Here is a 17,614-nt window from a genome sequence, read left to right on the forward strand (position 1 = left end):
TTTTGTTTCTTAAACATGTGGCAGTTTGGGTCTTCCACATACAAAGGTAAGTCAGTTTTTCTCATTTTTGTGGAAATGACAAGGTTTTGTTTTGTTTTTGTTTTTTAAAAATTCATCAGATTTCGTCCTCCATACAAGGGAATATAGATACATTTACCTTTTTTCCTGTATGTTTTTAATATCTTGGTGGGTCTAATTTTGATTTTTGATCCAGTACTCAAAAGAACTGCTGGGATGACCAAGATGGCTGCTGAGAGGCAAGAAAATAAAGGACTAATCTGCGAACGATCTTGGGTTTAACAGAATTTAAATAGGTGTCCACGTCAAATAGTATGTGTGACTATAAACATCTTTTTACTTGTGGCGATTTACGTAAACTTTACAGGTTAATAATGAACCGTTATTGGTATTGTTTAATGTATTACTTTGTTGGAAATCCATATTTATAGGAGTATTTCTGCAGATTTGGAATCAGCCTCACTCCACTGGCGGAAGTTCACCTGGCTGCTGGATGCCACCGACCTCGGAGAAGAAAAAGACGACGAAGAAGAAGAGTTGTAGAAGTAGCAGGAGGCGGAGCCTGTTTGTTGACATCGGGTGAAATCGAAAATCAGATGAGTGAAGGCTGCTGATAATTATCAGTTTGTCGCTACTACCGGAACGCGAAGCCTTGGCGAGAGCTAAGGTAGGACCCCAGCGGGGGAACCTGGCACTCAGATGCCGCTGCCCTGCGCTCGGATCCCGGCTTCACACACGCACAGCTCTGCGCTAGCTCCTCCGGCTAAGTCTGCTAGCGTCGTAGCACAGGGGGAAAGTCATCGTTAGCTTTGAGCTAATGCAGACGCTGAAATCCACTGCTGACCCGAGTTATAACTAAACTCTGAATAACAAGTGCTCATCCACGGTGTTTGAGCCTGTTGAGACTCTCTCATGACTGTTGTGTGTTTTCTCGCAGCGTTAATGATGTTAAAAGGAATTATTTTGCAGTGTAGGTAGCTAGCTAAGCTAGCTTGCTAACTTGGTAACAGTCAGAATTCATTGCTGTGTGAGTGTTTGGCTAACTCAACAGAAAAAAAAACAGTGAAAGCTGGACCTCTGGCTTCAGTCCAACAGGAGCAGTGATCACCTTTTGGTATTAACACGAAAAATGTGTTTATAGAAAATGTTAGGAGGTACAGAGCAGTTAGAAGTAAAATGCTAACATGTATGCAAATAAGTGTAAACACGCTGTGTGACAGCAGTTAGGCCCTTTAACAGAAACATGTTCATTTAACTGACAGGACAAAAACTCAGCGAGTTTGTAGGCAGACAGCTCACTTCAGCTCCCAACTTATGCCACAGAAAAGTTTTGCATTTAAAGTATTTTATCAACTTGCAGAATTAAGTGTTTGAACCTTTAGTGGAGTTTACAAAAAATAATTTGGTTATATATTCAGTTTCAGGCAGCAGTTAATGCTAAGTCGCAGGTATTATCTTATTTTAACATTTGTAATAGCAGTGATCAGAGCAGTCACAATGTGAGGTTATGGTGGTAAAAAAAATCGTGATGTTAATGTAAAAAGTACAGAAAATTTGTGTGTGTTTGGGGGGGATAATAGCAGTTTCACGATCAAAGTACTTCTGTTTATTGTGATTTTCACCAATTAAACTCAAAATAAAAGTGTCAGCATCTATAAAAATATGATTATAACTGTTTAAATAATTATTGTGTCATGAATGGGACAGGGACCGAGTTTTGAGTGGAGTTAACTTTCAGCGTTGGTCGAGGTCTGCAGGCGCAGTCTGCTTGTCTATTTGATAAGAAATAAGAAATGTTTTTGCATATGCACATAGCTCTGATGATAATCATTTCACCACAAGAGGAAGGCTTGAAAGGTTGCAAGCACACCACTCGAATTGCTCTAAAAGTAACATAGGGCTTCTAGAATAAACAATGTTATTACCTGTAAAACCGTATAGTTACCTGATATATCAAATATAGTACCAAGGTTGCTAACGCATAGAAGCGCTTTGGCCTTCCGCCTAAAGAAAGTCACCAATTTTCTTAATCAAATGGCCAAAATTAACAGGAAAATGCTCATGTGATCCCCCTCATTCATTGTCTAAATTACTTGTGGGCCAGTTGTTTTTCTGAGCAGTGTAAAAACCCTGACCGTAACATAAAAATGCTAAATTTACTTGCTAAATATACCTAATTTTCCGAGTAAAGTGTATGTGGTGGGATCATTATGGTCATACTTTGGAAGGAAGTAGTTCTTCTATTGCCTGAATATTTATGGGTTGAAATAGCCCAGAAATCTCCAGTGAATTTATTTGCACGAGCGATCCGAGGCTAAACTGATCTGTCTCTTACAGCTGTTCCTGAGTAAATTTGGGTGCTGTTTAGTTGGGTTTAAAGGCTTAGAAAAGGGAACTATTTTTTTTCTTCTGTTTCATTAGAAATGCTTCACTCGTTTTATTCTCACAGGTCCCCTGCACTGCCCCGTCTTGATCTGAGCCAGAGAAGAAGAGGCGAACATGGCAGCCAAAGCAGGAGACAACCCCGACAGCCTCATGACTCTGGCGACTGTCTTCTGCCTGAGGAACCTGAAGAAGACGATGTGCTACCAGGGCTTCAGGAACAAGCTGTGCCTGCGCTCAGACATCTTCCTCCCCAGTGAGATCTGCGACAAGCTGGTCAACACGTGAGTAACAGTCTAAAGGGTTCAGCCTGTCATGTCAGTAGCCATGGACTTTTAATTGCTTTTTGTTGTTGTTGTTTTTTTTACAGATACATGGAACTGGTCCACACAGACAGTAACTTTGAACCAGAGGAGAGCTTCTTCCAGCTCTTCTCAGATCCCCGGAGCACCAGACTGACCCGGGTGCAGCTCAGAGAGGACTTTGTCCGTGACAGAGACCTGGAAGCCATCAAAAAACAGGTGGGAGGCAACAAGGTGGTAAGAGTAACCACACCAGTTTAAGCTTTTGGCAGGAGATATGACCATCGAAACCCACCAAAAATTAAGAAAATTTGTTTTTGTTCAGCCAGTGCTGCTTCTAATTTCTGGTTGGTACTTATTCTAAAAAATAAAATCTCTGTTTTGAGATAAACTATCCATAAAGTATCAGAAATCATGGAAGAAAAACTGCATTGAAGGTGGATGGTGTAGCTGACAGAGCATGTGACGGAGTCTATCCAGTCTTTTAAATTACGTCTTAAAACTTATTTTTTTACTTTGGCTTTTGATTCTGTCTAGTTGGCTGTTTTAGCTTGTTGCGTTGTTACCTATTGTTTGTTGTCCTCTTATTGTTTGTTTTAACTGTCTCATGTTTTTATTGACTGTGAAGCACTATGGTCAAAACTGTTGTTTTAATATGTGCTATATAAATACATTTTGATTTGATTAACATTTAAACACTGGATAGTTTAAAATGCTTGAGTTTAAGGCAGCTGAGCTTCCGGTGGGTTCTTGAAGATGTCTCGCCTGTGATCCAAAAGGTTTCTTCAGTTCTAAAAGTTGATGGGGAGTCTCAGGCATTACACCTGCAGTGTGTTTCTCACAAAACTGAACAAATCAGATTTAAATAAAATTATAAGTGACAAGGGAATTCTCCTAAAATGTCTCTAAGCAGAAAATAACTGTATAATTTAGATAAGATGAAGTTATATAAACTGTATTTATCCATAAATTCCTGCGTTACAGCAGCAAAACATTAAGCACAACCTTGGGCACTGAGATAGACGAGCTTGAGGGAGCACAGTGAGCAGAGTTTCATGTGTCCCATGGAGACGTGGCTGCTCGTTCCCCTCCTGGATCACAGTGTTACTGTGTGTGGATTCTGGACTGTTTGTCCTAAATAGTGATAACACTACAAATAAAAGACTAACAACAGCAAAAACTATTTTCAGCTCCCACTGTAGTGTTGTATGCTCTGATGTGAACTGCCCTGGTTTTAAAAACAAGTCAGTGTATAAATCTGTTTGTTACTTGACCTTTGACCTCAGTAGAGACTTTCCCGATGAGTTTATGATCTCAGACTCTAATGGGACCATAATTCAGAAAAGTAGAGTGAAAAAGGGCATCAAGGCAGGGAGGATTTAGGGTGGGGCTAACTTGTGATTGGTAGGTTGCTATTGTGTGATCACACAGTGTCCCTGTGTTTCAGATCTGCCATGAGGTTTCACCCACAGGTTATTAATAAACTAAAAAGCTGGGGGAAAAAATGCCGAACATGCAGCTATAAAATCAGGATTCCCCATGTCTCTCATTCTGTTGTTGGACAGACTCCAGCTTTACCTTCTTGACTGTAGTTGGTGGTGGGTCACTTTAAGGAGAACCTGCAGCAGGTGGAGAAGTGGTCTATGTGCTTCTAATCTAAACAAACCGAGGCTGCAGAGCGAGCACTAGCAGCTGCAGACCAAGATGGAGGAGCTGGAGTCTATCTGACTGCTGGATGACATCCTCTCTGAGGATTTATATTGAGGACTGGCACAGCAGCAACGTTCCCAGAGAGCCAGCCAGTGGAGACACGAAGTGCTAGAGCTGACAGCAACTGAATTTTCAAAATAGGACTGAGGGAAATGTTTGCTAGTAAATTAAGTGTGACTGGCATTGTCCTCACTGGTGGCCCGCACAAATAAAGCCTGTGTGAAGGAAACATGAGCTCAGAACAAGGCTTTGCATGGCAGTAAGCACGATTAGAGTGTAAAGTCAAGTGAATGAATGCCTTGTTTAACAGAACTCTGATGTATTTTTCTGACCTTGTTATCATCAAAAATGCTAATTATTTGAAGTAAATACACAAAACCGGAGGAAGGAGAGAATTCATGTCTCAAGCCTGGGAAAACCCCGTCTGACAGGAATTTCATGATATAGAGACAGTGAGAAGTTAATGTCAGTGGTTTCTTCTCTTGGCCCCACTAATCACTGCCTTTGTGTGCAGGACCTGATCGAGCTCCACCTCACCTACTGCAACAACCTGTCGTCCCGCAGCTTGAAAGCACTGTCCTGCTTCCGCGACACTTTGGTGTCTCTCTGTCTTTTCGGCTGCAGCAACATCTTCTACAGGAAGTGCGGCGCCCCACTCGCCTGCAACGAGGACACAGACGAGGACGAGGAGGAGAGCCCCTCCTCTCGGCATGCTTTAGAAACAGACTTTAACTTCCAGGGATTCAACCGGCTCAGGCTGCTCAACCTGGGTGGCATGCCGAAAGAGCTGGACCCCGAGACACTGCTCAAACCCCTGAAGTCGCTCACCTCGCTAGATCTGTCCAATGTACAGTTACTGGGGACATCTTTTCTCACCCAGTGGAGGGACAGACTGGCCTCTCTTGTTCTCTACAATGTGGACCTATCCGAGGAGTTGATCAGCACAGTTTTGGAGCTCGTTAATCTCAGGTAAGCTCTGGGGGTGGGGGATGAGAGGTTAACGTTCATTTAACGCATCAAATAAAAAGTATTAATGTCTGGTTCAAGACTGGGAGGAGACCTAAATCCACAGAAGGGTCAAAGAGGGCAACCAGTGTGAAAATCAGTGCCAAATCAAAAATTCAGATCTATCTGCTGTGGTCATCTCTTGTAGGTAAAAGGAGACCTTTCATCAGACACTGAAGTTTCCATAAACTAATCATGGGCATGAATGATGGGGAATCTTGGGCTTTTAATGATATCTTTAAACTGTTCTGTGAAATGACTGTACCGCATACATCTGTAAGGGCTGTAAAAAAAGCCAAACAAACAAACAAGAACTGAGTGCACAAGTTTGATTTTATTTTGGATTTTCTCTAATCCACACAGGGTTAAAAGATATATCTCCACTAATATTTAAATGTCCCTTAGCAAATTGCTGAGGAGTCCTTAGCAACCAGATGCTTTGGTAGCCATCAACAAGCTTCCCTGATAATTCTGGCTGGATATTTGATCACATTTAAATTGTTTGGTGTCCTGGCACGAACTCTGGCATTTAAGCAGGAAGGGAATTCCAGAAGCTTAATGTTTGCCTGCTTTATTTATTCTAAGACCAGTTTTGATGTGTTTGGGATCACTGTCCTGTTGGAACATCAAACTATGTCTAAGTTTAAGCCATCTAGATGCTGAGTTAAAGTTGATGAATTTGGAGGTAGTCGGTTTTCATTGTAGCAGTACCACTGGCAGCAAAACAGCCGTGCAGCATCATGTTACCACTGCTGTGCTTCACACCTGATGCAGTGTTCTTAGATTTTAAAGCGTCATCTTTATTTGTCAAAACAGACTCCCTGTCATTTTGGCTAAATGGTGACATCATCCTGAGCCAAGAGAAGGAAAAAAAACTGTGATAAACTGAGAGCAGTTTGCATGTTGTCATTTTAGTACATGTGTAGCTCCCCTTGTATGCCCACTGATCACTTGAAAAATAGTCACTGATGACACTCCCTCCTTCTTCAGGCACCTCGACATCTCCCAGGAGAGCAGGCGGATCTCAAAGTTTAAGATGACCAAGAAAATCCTGACGGCCATCGTCCAGCGTCTGGTACACCTGATGTCCCTGGACATCTCGGGTCACATCATGCTAGACAACTGCACAGTTCCACACTTTGAAGAAGCGATGGGGCGTCCGAGGTGGGTAACGATGAGCTGAGGCTGGAATCTCCCTTTATTGACCCTCAGATGATAAATGAGGTTCTTAACAAGCTGTGTTTTTCTCTCCATTAGCACTGAACCGTGCAAGAGCAGCATCTACCCTTTCCAGGAGCTGAAGAGGGCCCTGCAGTTTCTGGGCTTGTACGACACCACCCTCTGTAATGTGACGCACATCCCTGCCTATAAGGTACCTGAACCTGGGTTTCTTTCAGCTGATCACACCAGGCTGAACTGCAGATTAATACAATCTATAGCGCTTTATTCAAGGTTTGTTTTGTTGGTTAAATCTTTGTGTTTCTGGACTTTTTCAGGTGACTGGATCAAAGAATGAAGACCAGGTCCTGAACGCTATCGAGGCTTACACAGAGTTTCGCCCTGAGCTCGCCCACAGAGCCATCAATCAGCTGTTTGACATCGCCAGGATACAACATTGCAGCCAGCTGCTCCGCGCTCTGCAGGTAGGACTTAAAGTTCTCCTTCAATTACTTCCTGTGATCATCTCTCCTGACTGCTTCTCATTCCTCCCCTGAAACCTTTGTTTCCTTGTTTGCAGCTTGTCATCGCAGCACTGAAGTGCCATAAATACGATAAGAGCATCCAGGTGACGGGCAGCGCTGCTCTTTTCTACCTGACCAACACCGAGTACCGCAGCGATCAGAGTGTGCGGTTACGGCGGGAGGTCATTCAGGTGGTGCTGAATGGGATGGAGCACTACCAGGAGGTCACTGTAAGTCTGATATCATCCCCATGAACCAGCTGCTGCATAAATAAGCTGAGCAGAGTGTTATGGTCAGTGGCCACACTAACAGAATTAAAGCAGAAGGGCAGATTTTGTGTTATGTGAAGCTCTAAAACCTTCAGTTGCGTTTTTATTGTAGGACTGAAGTATGTATAAAACGGCGTCTTCAGAACTGGGGGCAGGATTGGGAGATCAGAAAGGGCTCAGAAATTGTTCAGGTCCACTATTTGATAGGAAACCTTGACTATGCATCTTAGCCTTCAGTTGATTATTATCAAAGGCCATCATATATTTAGAATCACGCTCTTCGATTACATTTGATTTGTGAATCTGTGAGTTCCTGTTTCCTCACCAGGTCCAGAGGAACTGCTGCCTGACTCTGTGCAACTTCAGCATCCCAGAGGAGCTCGAGTTCCAGTACAGCCGCGTCAACCAGCTGCTGCTGAAGATCCTGGAGCCGGCCCGGCAGGATGAGTCCATCCAGAGAATCGCCGTGCACCTCTGCAATGCTTTGGTCTGCCAGGTGGACAACCACCATAAGGAGGCTGTGGGCAAGATGGGATTTGTGAGGGTAAAGAAACCTTGGAAAGTCTTGGATAAATTTCCTCCTTAGTGTAGAAGTCGGTGATCCGCTTCAGATCTCAGGCCTGTTACTTATTGCCAGTCAAGGTCAGCAGCAGGAGTTCCTATTATCTAACAAGCTTATTTTTGGTGTGGCAGGAAACCAGAGCACCCAGAGGAAAGCTGTGTGAACACACTGAGAGCATGTGATGACAGCAGTGCAGATATTTCAGATCCAATCTCAGCGCTTTAGCCATGTTTGGAAAAAGAACGTGCTCTGTAATTTGAATTTTATACCAACATGCCATCGCACTCACTATGGGCTAACATGCTAAAATTGTACTACATCTATGGTGTGATATATGGCTGCAGCAGCATTATTTAGTCTGATTTACGATAACTTAAAGCAAACGTTATAGTAAAAGTAGCCTTCAGGAGTCTGTTGCTGGTGTCCTACCTTCAAAGTGGATTCAGGATTGTTTCTCTGTAGCAAAGCTGCATTTTCTCATGTTTGTGTTGCATTTTGACTGAAATCAGCTGCTGATTATACAGGTGATAAATTCATTCCTGACTCTTTTCTCATTCTCAGACAATGCTGAATTTAATTCAGAAGAAGTTACAGGACAGAATGGTGAGTTTAAGTGCTTTACAGATTTATATGTGGCTTTTAGAAACTGAAAGAGTGCTCACAAAGGCCGATGCACTCTCTCTCACTAATAGCGCCCCGTTTAATCATCTTTTCACGGCCTACAGGCTAGTGACACTGGCTCATTTTAGAGAAATATTCATGCTTATTTTTAATACTACTGTATACATCAAAATGAGCCCTGCTTTACTATTAAAACCATGATTACTAAACTCAGCTCAGTAATCATGTGACTAAATTGATATGCCAGAGTGTTTGTAGCATTTTATGTCTTGAATGTAGTATACTCTCCCTCTTAGTGAAACAAATGTGGAGGTGTTTAATTTTGAAAATTCCCAGACATTTATAATGACTGAGAAGGTGTTACAGTGTTACAGCGTCTCTTCCTTTGTCTGTGCTCCACCAAATCTCCTGAAGCCCAGTTTTTGTTTTTTTTATTTATTCTTGGTGAGAAGCAGGCAAACAAGCAGCACTGAAAACATAACACTTCCACCTGCTGGAAGCAGGAAACAGATCCTCATCATCATCGTTTAAATGAAAACTAACCTTTATTCAGTTATACTTTATTTTGTTTTGTTGTTTAAAGCAGATGTTTTGTGTTTGCGTGTGTGTCTCAGTGTGACCAGGTGATGGAGTTTTCCTGGAGCGCCCTGTGGAACATCACAGACGAGACGCCCGACAACTGTCAGATGTTCCTGAACTGTCGGGGCATGAGCCTGTTCCTGGAGTGTCTGCAGGTGAGTCCAGGCTGCACCCATCTGTGTCTATGGTGATGAAGATGAGCCAGGCTGCTCGTTATTCTTCAGAACTGATATAGAAACTGAACTGATATAGGAAGTTGCTCGATTCACAAGAAATGACTCGAGAACAACGATCGCTTTTGTTATTAAAGCCAAAACCATGAAAGGAGCTGTTAGGAGTATAAAATAAAGTGCAGCCGTCCTTTTGCTACTCGTGTACAGCTCGTGTCCACACACTGTTAAGGTGATGATAAGTGTAATAATTGAAAAATACTAAAATAAATATTTCTGTCAAAATTAATTTTGTGTCGGAGGAAACAGTTTTTAAAAAAAAGTTCACCATTATCCTTAAACTTAGTGTGTACCTTTATTTTGCTGTTATGTTCCTTTCAAAGAGTCGTTACATTTTTGCTTTTTATGGGGGTTTTTTTTTCTGCTGTAAGTTTGGTCTGAAATTTGTCTTCACCTGTAAACACTGAGTGGATTTGAGGGGATACAATTATCACTTAACTATACAGTTCTGCAATCGTCATGGAGAATTTCGCTGTGCCATCATTTCTAAATGTTTTCATCTCATGTTGTATGATTTCTGTCTGCAGGAGTTTCCAGACAAGCAGGAGCTTCATCGCAATATGTTGGGTCTTCTGGGAAACGTGGCTGAGGTCAAAGCTCTGAGGCCACAGCTGCTCACCCCACAGTTCATCACAGTGTTCAGGTACCAGAGGCAGAAACACCTGGACTGAGACTCTGTTGGTGGTTACTATTGGTCCGCACAGTCTCTCCACTCAGCCTCTTCATGTCCTCTTCTCCGTCTGTTTTCTTTGCAGTAACCTGCTGGACAGTAAGGCCGATGGGATTGAGGTGTCGTACAACGCCTGTGGAGTGCTGTCGCACATCATGTTTGACGGGCCTGAGGTTTGGAAGATGGAGGAGCCGCGGAGAGACATGGTGATGGAGAAGATGTGGGAAGCCATCCAGAGCTGGGACGTCAGCTCGCGGCGCAACATCAACTACAGGTGATCGATTACCGTTTCCCCTCTACAGTGAACTTCCACAGCTGCTGGTGGCTTGTCCTGTCTGAATGTATTAACAAAGCGACGGTCCTCTCTCAGGTCATTCGAGCCGATCCTCCGACTGCTGCCTCAGAGCATCTCTCCTGTCAGTCAGCACTGGGCCACATGGGCTCTTTACAACCTGGTGTCAGTTTACCGTGAGTATCAAGAGGCTTTGAGAGCGCAGCGTGTGTCGTTTACCCCTAAAGCTGTCCTGAAGGGTTTATATGTCACCTGACATATGTGAAACATTGGGGGTGTCCAAATTCATGGGCTGCATCCTCCTAAGTAAATCGGTTTGGCTGAGATTAAAGTTATAGTTTTCACACAGCTGAATAAACATCAAACAGAAGTGTGAGATGATCGAGAATTTGCATCAGTGTCCTGTTATATTTTGGGTAGAAAGGAGTAGACGGCCGAGTTTATTAAACTCCTCCGACACAGCAATGACGCAAATCAGAAGGCTAGACCGTCCAATTTCACAGCCGCGCACTTCCGGCCTACCCGACCTCCTGAGGACCCGGCCCACGTAGACCGCAAAGGCCGGGTCCTCAGGAGGATGCAGCCCATGAATTTGGACATGGCTATTATCTTTACTTGTTTACTTGTCTCCAAACTGCTTTGTTTTTTTTGTTTTTTTTTTATTTAATTTTTTTTATTTTCTTTACCTGCTTCTTTTGGGCCTAATGTTCTATCCAGTCCACTCTCTGGGAATCTCACACTTGTTCCATTTGCATTTTTCCTACTCTGCAGCAAGCAAGTATTGTCCTCTGCTGATAAAAGAAGGAGGAATGACTCTTCTGGAGAAAGTTCTGGAGCTGGAGAGTTCACATCCGGACACAAAGGACATGGCCCGGTGAGACTGACGGCTCTGAACAAACTGTAGGATGATGTGGTAACTGAGTCAGAGGCTGGGCAGCAGTCAGAAAGCCTCATTTTCCTGCTTTTAGAAGCCCTCTGTTGCATTCAGCAGAGAGGATGATAAGAGTTGTTGGGGCTGATCACCGAGTGTTTGAGGCTGAATCACATATTTCTGTATTTTTTTTTCTTACAAACACAGCAGGTCAGATATCACAAGCCCTTTTTTTAAAACATGTATCAGGTGACATTTTTCTACTGTTAGGTGCTTTAATGCCATTACCTTAATAGATGGTAATTCAATTTTTTAAAAATGGGATCTTTCCTGAGTCAAACTAACGCTAGCTGAGAAATAAAGCCCACCAGTCATGACCAGCTCCCAGCACAGCAAAGAAACTAATGCTGATGTGGCTTCACAGATGATTTCCATGGAAATAAAATAGATATATATAATATTTTTACGAATTAAGAACGTCTTGGTCAAAATTCCAACCTGTGACTGTTGTCTTCTTGCAGAAAAGTAATGGAGCACTGTGAAAACTTCAAAGAAGACCCGATGGAAACAAATCCCGGACAGGATGCAAACTTTGGACAGAGAGGGTGACGCCAAGGGAGCCGAAATTCCCAGTAAATATCCAGAAAACCAACCTGAGGCCCCTCCCACCATCATCACCACAAGGGTCAATTGTGTGCATTATTCTTATAATTCTTCTTTTGTAGAGTTAGAACAGTGTCTCTGACCCTCCTCACAGCAGTTTGATATTTGACACATAGAACTTAAGACGTGGTGCATGGTATTTTGTCGTGAGGGTGTTTACATCTGCTGCACATCTCTTCTGTTGGGGGCAGGTTTGTGGGGTTGGGTGACTGTTATTTCTCAGTGTGAGTGTGTTTGCGTGTCAAAGGTTTAAACCAGAACAAAACAGCCGTAGTGATGCTCGGTTCTCAGCGGACGGCAGCGCCAGCCGCCCCCAGCTCGCTGTCGGTAACCGAACAAAAAAAAAAAAAAGGCCGCGTGGCGAGTCGGAGGCCTCAGCTCACACTCGCTCGTGCTAGCGAAGGCCGCGGAGCCGTGGGACACATGTACAGTGAATATTAGCCATTAAGTGTGCGGGCTGCAGACCTCGCGGCTCTGTGATGGACTTCTTTGTTTATATATGTAAATATTATGTGTGGGTCTCATCCTTTTACTGTGTGTATGTTTTATAATACAACTGTAAACACTCATGACTTTACGCTGTATTTAAATCTCTTTAGGTCTGGCTGATTGCAGTCAGTGCTAAGAAACTATACACAGAATCATTCATAGCAGTCCTGTAAACTCTTTAAAGGACCATTCACATGTAATTCAGCCTCCCGTCTTAAAGGTACTCAAACTGCAGATTCCAGCTTTTAAAATGAGTTTAAAGTTAACTCAAGGTAACAACAGACTGTAAAGAAACAGCAGTTCTGACATTATGTCCAACGCGTCTGTGTGCTGAGCTACAGAGATATCAGCTGAGGTTTTAATGGGGACAGGCTGTACTGTTGTGCAATACTTTGAACCAAAAAGTGCAGTCGGCCAGTGTAGCATCCTTTTTTTCTAACATTATAAAGCCTACATTCTTTCTAGTGACCAGCAGGGGGCAGCTTCTTGGGTTGGGGGGAAAAGGCTTCTGGTTGTATAGAAGTCAAACTTGAGTTGATATCTCTGCAGGTCCATACGTAACAACGTAGTAATTTCTTCTCATTCTGTTGGTGTTTGTGATTTTTGTTTAGGTTTTAAACTCTTTTTAAACAAAGACTTACAACAAAAAAGTACCTTTAACCAGTCTGGTAACTCTTACTGGAAGCAGCGGTGAGCTTTAAACTAAGAGGGAGGTGAAATTAATCAAAGCAAATACACTTCATGGACAAATGTATGTGGACATTAAGGCTTCTGGATACAAAGTGATAAAGCCTCTATACAAACAAAGAGCTACTGATGACAGACAGTAAGAATTGATCCCTGCACAGGCTCTGGGTGAATTGACTTGGACATATACTGTATATCAAAAGATTCACATAGCCTTTTGGGCAGACATGTGTTACTTCTAATGTCCAGCAGGGGGTGACTCCTGTGAAGTCAGATTATAGAAGTCTAATGGAAAAAAGACCCAGACATGCAGACCTCGATTCTCATGCTTTGTTTTACAGCACTAAACATGGACTGTCAAATGCCAGACCTCAGTGGTGTCACATTCAGCGGTTCTACATGATGAGAATCTCCATCAGTGTCAGTACAGCTCTACTCAACTCAGTAAAATATTCAGCAATTTTCATTTCATTATTAACAGAGTTGAGTCTTCTGGAAGCCCAACACTAAATTAAATGAAACAACAATAATCCAGTACAGCTGGACACCTAAACACCTGGAAACGCAGGCTAATGGAAAGCCTTTGGAGTTCCTCTACAGGTCTACTCACGTGTCCACATACTTGGCCTTTACTAGAGCTTTGATGCTTCGTACTGCTCTCTCTGTGGTGTTAAAAGCCCAGAACCCTCTGAACTCCCTGGTGCTTCCAGTGGTCCAGATGATACTAAAAGAGAGGAGGTTGGAAGATAAACGGTTATCCTTTGAGGACACCTGACGGCCCATCATGTTTATTGGTCGTTCAGCTTGCTACTAAAATAACTCCTTCACTTAAATCAAACAGTTTTATTTTGAAAAGCTAAGGGGAGGAAAATAAAACTGCGTGTTCACTTGTATGTTCAAAACTGGTGATGGGATCTTTAAAAAAAGACAAAAAGAAAATCACATCTGACTTGTTTCAAATTAAGGTTTAGTCATCCAGAAGGAAGGGAGGTTAAGTTTCATGTTTAATCCCCACCCCTGCTGACCAGGTTACGGTTAAACTTAACACTTTAACACATTTAAACACATTAACAACAACCAGACTCTTAATTTCTCCTCTCTGTTTGCTGTAGTGTCCCTGAAGATGCCCTGTGGAGGTCCCATGGTCAATTTGTTTGTTTCACAATAAACATTCAAAAGCTGAATATCTTGAACACCTGAATCAGAAATCCAGGAAAAGTGTTCTTTCTTAGCTCAACAGCACCCCTAGTGGTGGAAAAAAGAAAGGAAAAACCTCCACAGGGCACCTTGAAGATGTCTTTGAGTTTAAAAAGTTCCTTCACTGGCATTTTTCGTCTTGTAGCTTTAAAGATGACTACAGGAATTTCCTCTTTTAAACGATATTCTTAATTTATTAAGTAACTAAAACTTTACTTTATTAAAAAAATTTAAAAAAAATATGTCAATCTCAATTCCGAAAAGTTGCTTTTAGCTTAGTAGGTGGAAACTTCCAAATGCAGATAATTCTAAAGAATTTTAGTGTTTACAGATTTAATGTAATTATTTATTTCTAAACTGCAGTTTCAGGTTGTTGTAGTTTTTTGTTTGTTTGTTTGTTTGTTTTTTTAAAATTACATTAATCACCATTAGCAGAACCAACCAAGTAAGACCAACAGCTTTGGCAACGTCACAAACCACCTGGTTACATCTGGCTGTTTGATTTTAGTGTGAACAGGACAGTTGGCATTCGTTTCCTTTTTTCCTGCTCGATTGGTGCTGCTCCTCTAGCACGAAGTTGTGAATAAATCCTTCGGTATCTTCTGTCACATCAGTTCTGCTCCTCCTCGCACTCGCCTCTGATGTGTGTGTTTTTTGTTGTTGTTTTTTTGGGGGGGGTTCTGAGGAAAAACTTTGAACCTTCAAAAATATCTGTTAAACTGCCAGAACTACAAACAGTACAGGATGGAGGACTGTGGCTCTTTAATCGAAAATAAATAAATAAATAGGTTCTAAATCTATAATTTTCTATCATAAACTAACCAGTTTAATGTCAGAGGATATTACAGGTTTTTTTTTTTTTTTTTTTTCTCTCCTTTAGTCTTTAAATCAAGTTTTTAAAGCAAAATTGGTTCCTACCTCAGTTTAACATTGGTCAGTGTGACTTTAATAACCTGAAGCTATATATAATATAGTCCATAGTTTATTTGTTCATTTCCAAAAATGTAAAACTTTGAAAGGAAAATTTCAAAGGTTTTTACAACCGTAATCTCTGTTTCATAATGTTTCTTGCAAATTTAAGACATTTCTGAGGTTTTTATTGGACATTTGAGTTTTATAACCTCAACAAATACTTCAGTGCTTTCTTAGAAGTGTACTGAGAGACTTTGTTTTTAACCATCAAAGAATATTAGTTTTTCCATCTCAAATTTAGAAATTCAAACTTTATGACCTAAATACATATTAGTTTATTTTCTTTTAATTTAAATTTGATTTTATTGTATCAAAAGAATTTTTTTTTACTAATTTATATTAAAGTTTTGTCCTTCCTGTGATTTTTATATTTTCACAGAATATCAATGTAGTTTTTTTGGTTTGCAAATAAACAGCAAACCTAGGAAACAATATTAGATTTTCATTTCTTTTTCTTTTTTTGACTTTTTGTCTCAGAGATCAGTCGTATCCAGTGAATTAACAGCTTTAATCTCACAGCATTTTTGATATTTTTACAAGTTTGATTTCAATAAAATTGCAGTTTTTCTCACATTTTTTTTTCAACCATCTCAGAAATGTTTGTTTTCCTTAACATTAAAATCTATAATTTCATAATACCTCAGAATATAAGAGTAGTCCTTACAGATTATGCCTCTCGTTTTAAGAATATTACAGTTTGTTCCCACAACGTTGCGACTTTAGCTTCAGACTTTTCCTCTGAGGATAATCGCCCTTCCTCGGCTCCTCTTTTTAAACCTTATGTAATGCCCCCAAACACTTATTTATTCTTTGAATGCAGTTTTACGTCAGTGATTCGTTAATTCTCAGAATTGATTTGATGCCACTTTAATAAATTGCCTGCGCGGGGCTGGAGGAACAGGGATTAAGTACTGTCTTCACTTCATGGGGTGAAAGCGGCGCTGATGCTGTTAACAGGATTTAGTTGGAGTGCAGTTTGATTCACCAGGCTTCTGACGCTGGGCTTCCCTCCCAGATGACGCCAGTGAAGGAACACATCACCAGCTGTCCTGTTTCCTGTGGTTTAACGTTACAGTCCTCATGCTCATGAGCGGTGCCTGACTGATGGATTTAAGCTACTTCATATCAGCCGCGTCGGTTTTCCAACCAAACGCGCTTCCTGGTTCTCGTGTACAGTTTTTCTTTGTGTGATTTCAGGGATCAGATTGGTGCAGGTCTCTGTTGCTTTCTCACGGTCACCATTATGATCATGATGATTCAGTGTGTGTGGAAGTTGAATATGAGGAGGACTTGATGCATGATCAAAGCTCTTTAGAGTCGCACAGATCTTCTTTCTCAGTCGCCTGTTCTGTTCATTGAATGTCTCCATTTATGCTTTCTGGACACAACATTATTCTTTGGGTTTAACTGTTCTTTATTTATGAAGATGTATGTACTGATAATAATAATAAAAAAAAAACACAGAGAGAGAGAACTGCTGTGTGGCAAAGCCTTTCAGATTTCATCCACTAGGTTTCCTGTTTGTCCACACTCTGTTCTCAATTTGTTTTGTAACTGCTGATAAGTTTAGTCCAAACTGAAGTGAAGAACTTTGGATCCAGACAGTTTGGAGTTCCACGTTTTCCTGATCACAGTAGTTCCAGGACATCGGTGTAAAAATATGACAAAGCAATAAAGATGGAGTGGTTTAAAAAATAATGTGTTTTTTTTTTTCTTTGCTTGTTTGTTTGTTTGTTTTAAATCCTCAAACATTTAGACCAGCGGTCCTCAACCTTTTTTGCGCCACAGACCCTTTTATGTCTGACAATATTTTCACGGACTGGTCTTTAAGGTGTCACGGATAAATACAACAAAATAAAAAAATAAATAAAAAAAGGATTTCTTCATAACACACGGGAAAAGAGCCAGGGAAACAGAGTTAACGATAAAACCCCTTAAAACCATGAATTTCATACCCGGTACCAAACGCCTCACGGACTGGTGGTTGGGGACCACTGATTTAGAACAGTCCAAATTCGAGGGCCTTTCCTCATGTAGATAACAAACTGCAATTCAGTAATAGGGGCATTTTGTCTGCCCAAGAAAAAGAAGCTTGCCTTATATGTGACATTAGCAACTCCTTACAAATCTATTATAACAAATTAATTTTTTATTAAAAAATAAATAAATCAGCATTAAATCATCTTTATCAGAGGACTGAAATTCAAACAAACAAAAATATTTTACACAGTCAAAAACTGCTGTGATTGTACCACCTTCAAATACAGTAATGTAAAGTTCGTCTGTCTGTACCTTAAGATTTAAATAATGATCATTGGCTAAAACTTGCTGTATTCCTGATGCAGCCCTCCCCATTTCTCCAGGCCTGGGATCCAGTGCTAAGAGTATATGTGCACACTTCTTAAGTATTTAC

At 41.2% G+C, this 17,614-nt stretch overlaps 1 protein-coding gene across 1 annotated transcript; it reads left to right on the plus strand.

Annotated features, from left to right (window-relative positions):
- The first annotated feature begins 503 nt into the window (after window positions 1-503).
- On the plus strand, window positions 504-16,899 carry zer1 (zyg-11 related, cell cycle regulator). The gene is made up of 16 exons (XM_085413324.1): window positions 504-685; window positions 2,468-2,684; window positions 2,771-2,921; window positions 4,927-5,381; window positions 6,408-6,581; window positions 6,675-6,789; window positions 6,914-7,060; window positions 7,156-7,329; window positions 7,697-7,912; window positions 8,492-8,533; window positions 9,166-9,285; window positions 9,888-10,003; window positions 10,116-10,304; window positions 10,401-10,498; window positions 11,094-11,196; window positions 11,715-16,899. Exons 2-16 carry the CDS (start codon window positions 2,518-2,520, stop codon window positions 11,800-11,802), a joined length of 2,355 nt encoding a protein of 784 aa, XP_085269450.1. The 5' UTR covers window positions 504-685; window positions 2,468-2,517; the 3' UTR covers window positions 11,803-16,899.
- Window positions 16,900-17,614: the final 715 nt, after the last annotated feature.

The sequence above is a fragment of the Rhamphochromis longiceps genome, linkage group LG7 (genome assembly GCF_057381845.1).
Source record: "Rhamphochromis longiceps isolate RC_006_pf linkage group LG7, R_longiceps_female_GT1.1, whole genome shotgun sequence".
In the NCBI taxonomy this organism is placed as follows: domain Eukaryota; kingdom Metazoa; phylum Chordata; class Actinopteri; order Cichliformes; family Cichlidae; genus Rhamphochromis; species Rhamphochromis longiceps.